This window comes from Nicotiana tabacum, chromosome 7 (genome assembly GCF_000715075.1).
Source record: "Nicotiana tabacum cultivar K326 chromosome 7, ASM71507v2, whole genome shotgun sequence".
Taxonomy (NCBI): Eukaryota; Viridiplantae; Streptophyta; class Magnoliopsida; order Solanales; family Solanaceae; genus Nicotiana; species Nicotiana tabacum.
In genome coordinates this window covers 119,452,484-119,458,195 of record NC_134086.1, presented here as the reverse complement: position 1 = coordinate 119,458,195, position 5,712 = coordinate 119,452,484, and the positions used below count along the sequence as shown (strand labels likewise).

Below are 5,712 nucleotides of genomic sequence, written 5' to 3'. Positions count from 1 at the left end.
AATATTGAGTGAGAACCCACAACTAAACTCGTTTTGCTCTTCTTTGGAATTTTTATTGGCGAGCACCTATAACTTTAAAATCCTGAATGCGCCACTGAGCCCATGTACTTCTTTAGAAAAATGGAGGAACAAGGTAGGATGCAGATTCTAATTCTCTAGGTTGCCAAGCAATTTAATGTAATATTTCAATAGTTTTGGAGTGTTTCTTACTCCATTACTCTTGTATTTTTGTTGCATATATATGTTGAATTAGTCCTTGTTGTATTTTCTAATTTCCATAATTAACTCTAAGCAAGTAACATGATATTTTCAATAATTAAATGTATTCCTTTATATACCTTTTTCTCTTAGTTGTTAATTGATGGTTTTGGATAAAGATTTTGTCAATAGTCATGCGAGTTTAGAACATTTTCATTGACTACTTTAATTAAAAATATTATAGTCTATGGCTCTATGCACTAGCTAATATTCAAGTCGAATAAATCGAAATTACAGAAACGAATAAACCGAAACCGGAAGGACAAAAGCCGAACCATACTGAATATAATTAGGTATGATTATTGGTATAGCATTTTATGAAATCGAATACCGAAAATACCTAACAGAAATAACTAAATACCATACCGTACTGACCGACGAACACCTCAAAACTTGCTTACCGTATCTTTTTCTAAATGTCACAGCAAATAATTGAGTGCTAATCTATTGTATTCAGAAACGTCTCATTCTTTTTTATCATAAGCATGCCAATAATTGTGTAGAGCAAAATAAGCTGATGTATTTGTCAGAGAACATAACCACAACAAACGATAAATATAACTTATACGAAAACAAACTGTAAAAAATTTGTCCTTTAGTACATCCAATACAAAAGATCAAGGAAAACCAATCCAAAGGACTAGATCCTGAATTTTATTTATAATTTCTTAAATTCCAAAAACAAGCATAAATAATAACATCATAGTATTATTCGGCTTGTATAAATTTAGTTGTTGTTGTCCCACCAGAATTGTGATTGGAGATAATCGATCACTTTCTTATCAACTTGGAACGCTTTGGCGAGAACATCATCATTAATTTGTGGATCTGAGCCAAAAACTGTATTAGCAATAGTGATAACTCCTGGATTTTGGCTACTGAGTCCAGCAAATGCAACAGCCTTAGTCTTTCCCACATTAAATTGGAAATGAATGAGACCTATTGGGAAAACAAACACATCTCCAGGTTTTAGAATCTTTGTAAAGAGTTTGTTCTTCATATTTGGTCCGGGATTTGAAAGGACAAAACCGACATAGAGAGTGCCCTCGAGTACAGCAAGAACCTCAGTTGCTCTAGGATGAGTATGAGGTGGGTTGAGACCATATGGTGCATAATCAATACGAACTAACGAAATGCCCAGAGTGTTGAGTCCAGGTAAGTTGCCGACGTTCACAGCAGTTACAGCTGATCCGACTTGATTTGAAGTATTTCCAGGTATGTTTAGGCCTGATTTGAAGAAGTCATCAGCATTGACAACCTTCGGATCCTTGCATATTTTTCCATTCACGAAAACTGCGTAAAAATCATTATTAGTAAGTGAAAATAACAACAAATACAAGTGAAAAACAAACAATCAAATTCTGCAAATTTACCAGCAGCCATAGAGTCGTTAACAGCAACACAAAAATCTTGCAAAGGACTAGGATCAGATGCATGGCTTATTGAAGAGACAATAGCCAAAATGGCAATGGTTAATACAAAGGACTTGAGAGCCATTGCAAATTAGAAACAACTCTGTATATATTGAAACAATTTGTTTATCTGTAAGAAATATGATTAGCGAGGTGTGCCTATTTATAGATCAAAATTTGTTTGAATCCGTCTTCAAACTTCCCCTAAACAAAGTGTGGATAATTAGGCTGCTGCATTACCAAGTCATCAACAACAACAACAACATCCCAGATAATCCCACTAGGGGGGTCTGGGGAGGATAATATGTACGCAGACTTTACCCCTACCCCGAGGGGCAGAGAGACTGTTTCCAGGAGACTCTCGGCTCAAGAAAGCGACAAGAGACGATATATTAGTACTATCAATAGACTCATAATAAAATAACATAACATAACATAACATAAAATAAAATAACAACAATATAAGAAATATAGGAAGTACGAAAAAGATGGAAGATATAATAATATCCAGCAGATAAAGCCCTGCATCAGTAGCTGACCAGTAGCATCCTAAGACTAACTCCTAACTGGCTAGTCTCACTTTAGTGCGCTGTAGAAATACTCACAGCTTCCCCTAGCCTACAACTTTAATGCTCGACCTCCACAATTCTCTGTCAAGGGTCATGTCCTCAGTAATCCTAAGTCTCGTCATGTCCTGCCTGATCACCTCTCCCCAATACTTCTTAGGTCTCCCTCTACCTCTCCTCATGCCCACCACAACCAGTCGTTCACACCTCCTCACCGGTGCCTCGGTGCTCCTCCTTTGAATGTGCCCGAACCATCTGAGTCTTGCTTCCCGCATCTTGTCCTCCATGGGGGCCACGCCCACCTTCTCTCGAATATCTTCATTCCTAATCTTATCCATCCTTGTATGCCCGCACATCCACCTAAACAAAGTGTGCATTACCAAGTCATCAATGGTGAATTTTTAAACATTTGTGTCGTGATGTTCTGTCAACAACCATTACGACTAAATCTTAAATTTTCTTAGAATGTACAAACAGTTAGTTACTACTATCAAAGGCTTAATCATATTTTTCGATGACTTAATTTAAAGTTAAATCCTCCAGACTATTTTGGGATTAATGGTCATGACAGTGATGAAGAAAAAAAAAAAGAAAACAATAATAGAAAGAGCAGTTGAGATATGATAGAAACTTTCTAACTATAAAAATAGAAACTTTCTAACTATAGAAATAGTAAGAATTGAATCGCCACAAGATGTGGTTGTTATAATTAAACAATGAGTTTATACTATCAGGTCACCTATTTGTTATAGCAGGTAATTTGTCTTATTTTTAATATTATAAATCTCATATATCAAGGAGTATAACCTATAGATATTCTTTGGTAACGTGACAATGTATCTTTCGTCTTGGTAACTTTTAAATTTGATAAATGAATTACCGGATTGATTATTGAATTTTTAAAATAAAGTTTGTTAAATTGATGATACAAAAATTTGTGTAGCAATATTACTCTTTCCTCGCACTTGTGCTTATCTGTTATTTTGCTTCTTATTTTATCTCCATTTCAATCAAGAGCCCGTTAAAAATTATGGGAAGTTGAGGGTAAACACATACATACACTCGTGTTTACACTAAGTCATATTAACTTAGTGTAGGTTAAGTGACTCTCAGAATCATACACTTTTATTAAAGTTAAAAGATAATTAATGAAGAGTTAAATTCCTTTTCAATGTTATTTGGAGAAGAAAATTGTTTATTCCTAGTATATTTTATAAAAGTGTAGGTTTCGGTGAATAGTACTAATTCCTGTGAAGAAATTTACCAAAATGAAGAACACCAACAGTACTGCTCAACTATACTTTTCTCGTTTCGGGCGATCTGAAGAGAATCAATCGAAAGTAAAAATTAAATAATTTATCAAACTGACGAACACCAACACTGCTTCAGATACGGAGATCTAGAAGCTACACTTCCATATCAATTTCTATAGTAGTAGACGTAGAAACACTCCCAAATTTTCTCAATACACCGGGGAAATTAGAAATTAAAACTTGCATTGTGTGGTTCATCACTCGTTTTGAAAGTAAATTCTGTATTCTGAGGCCTTAGAAAACCTCTTTTTGTCTCACCTTGATTTGCGTGCACAGTCCGGGCGCGTTTCCGGAAAGCTTTCGTGTGAAAACTAAGTGAAATAAGGAAATTGACTTTTAAAAATTGATTAAAGTTGACTTTGGTCAACATTCTTGGTAAAAAAATCCGAACCCATGATCCGACAGTCTCGTAGGCTCCGTAGTAAAATATGGGACTTGGGCGTATACCCGGAATCGAATTCCGAGGTCACAATCCCGAGAAATCAATTTTTTAAAGAAATTGTTTAACTGAAATTATAAGAGTTTTTTGGAAAAGAAAAGACGTTTGAAATTGATGGTAACGCGCCCGTATTTTAGTTCCGGAGCCCGGTACAGGTCTTATATAATAATTAAGTTGAATCTGTAAAGTTTGGTAAGAATCAGAGTTCGTTTAGTATAAATCAGATCTTTAATTGAGAAAATGGGAATTTTGATGTTCTTGAGTGATTTAATGAATTTGAGGTTTAATTCATAGTTGTTGATATTATTTTAATGATTTGATCGTACGAGCAAGTCTGTATGATATTTTTGGACTTGCGTGCATATTTGATTTGGAGCCCCGAGGGCTCGGGTGAGTTTTGGATGGGCCACAGAGTGAAATTGGACTTAGGAACAAGTGTTGGTATCTGGTATTTTTGCCCAGGCCTCTGATGTTGCAATTGCGAAATCAGGCTTCGCAATTGCGAAGTAGACAGGCTTGGTAAATAAGACCCCAGTGTCGCAAATGCGAACCAAGCCTAGGCAGGCCCTTTTCGCAAATGCGAACACTGGGTTGGTAATTGCGAAGCCCACCCCATCGCAAATGCGACAGATTCTTCGCATTTGCAAAGATAGCAGACTTCCAAAGGGTTCGCAATTGGGAATTCCTGGTCGCAATTGCGACATCTGCACCTGTGTAAATTATAACTTAGACGAAAATTCTTCATTTTTCAAACTCTCTCAAACCCTAAGCTTTGTTGGGCGATTTTCTAAGAAAACTTCTTCTCCAAATCAATTGTAAGTCATTTCTAACTCATTTTCTTCAATCGATAACATCTTTCTACATGATTTCAATTCAAAATCAAGGGTTTTCATGAGGAAATTGGGTGTTTTTGGGTAGAACTTAGGATTTTCGATTTTTGGGGATTTGGACCTCGATTTGAGGTCCAATTTCAAAACAAATTATATATTTGAGTTCGTGGGTTAATGGGTAATCAGGTTTTCGTTCGAACCTCAGGTTTTGATCATATGGGTCCGGGGTCGATTTTTAACTTTTTGGGGAAATCATTAGAAAACCTATTTTCATGCATTAGAATGGATTTATTTGCATTTATTGATATCATTAAGTAAATTGTGGATAGATACAAGCGGTTTGGTGGTGGAATCAAGAGGTAAAGCGATAGTTGAGGCTTGATTGTGTTCGTGACATTGAGGTAAGTGTTTGGTCTAACTTTAGCTTGAGGGATTAGGAGTTGTGTCTTATTTGCTATGTGTTAATTGTTGAGTACGACGTATAGGTATGGTGACGAGTATCTATACGTCGGTGTCAAGCATGCCCGTGAGTCTTATAATGTGATTGATGTGACTCTGTTTTGTATTGTCCATGCTTAATATGATAATTTCTAATGTTGAACAAGGCTTATGGAAGTATTCTTGGTAATTGAACATTGAAGAGCATTTGCTCAAGTTGACAATTGAATTGTGAAGTAATTTTGTGGAAAAGAGAAGAGGTTTATGATATTGACTCCATTGCCAGGATGTTATTATTTTTGATATTATCTCTCTTGAGGGGATGTTATTGCTCATGATATTGTTTCCCTTGCCGGGATATTATTGATATACTATTGTTCCCTTGCCGGAATTCTATTGTGATTTTATTGATTCCCTTGCCTGAATTGCTTTGTGATTGTTGCTTGGGTAAGGATG

At 35.8% G+C, this 5,712-nt stretch overlaps 1 protein-coding gene across 1 annotated transcript; it reads right to left on the bottom strand.

Annotated features, from left to right (window-relative positions):
- Positions 1-780: 780 nt before the first annotated feature.
- On the bottom strand, positions 781-1,816 carry LOC107801667 (putative germin-like protein 2-1). Its single transcript, XM_075256787.1, has 2 exons — positions 1,632-1,816; positions 781-1,551 (listed from the first exon to the last, which is right to left on the bottom strand). The coding sequence occupies exons 1-2, from the start codon at positions 1,753-1,755 to the stop codon at positions 986-988; spliced, it is 690 nt and encodes a 229-aa protein (XP_075112888.1). The 5' UTR covers positions 1,756-1,816; the 3' UTR covers positions 781-985.
- Positions 1,817-5,712: the final 3,896 nt, after the last annotated feature.

What these genes read in the sequence shown, in the direction of transcription:
- LOC107801667 (XM_075256787.1), bottom strand. Translation starts at nt 1,755, where the DNA reads ATGGCTCTCAAGTCCTTTGTATTAACCATTGCCATTTTGGCTATTGTC. An exon ending in TAACGACTCTATGGCTGCTG is followed by an intron (nt 1,552 to 1,631) that starts GTAAATTTGCAG and finishes ATTTTTACGCAG; the next exon opens with TTTTCGTGAATGGAAAAATA.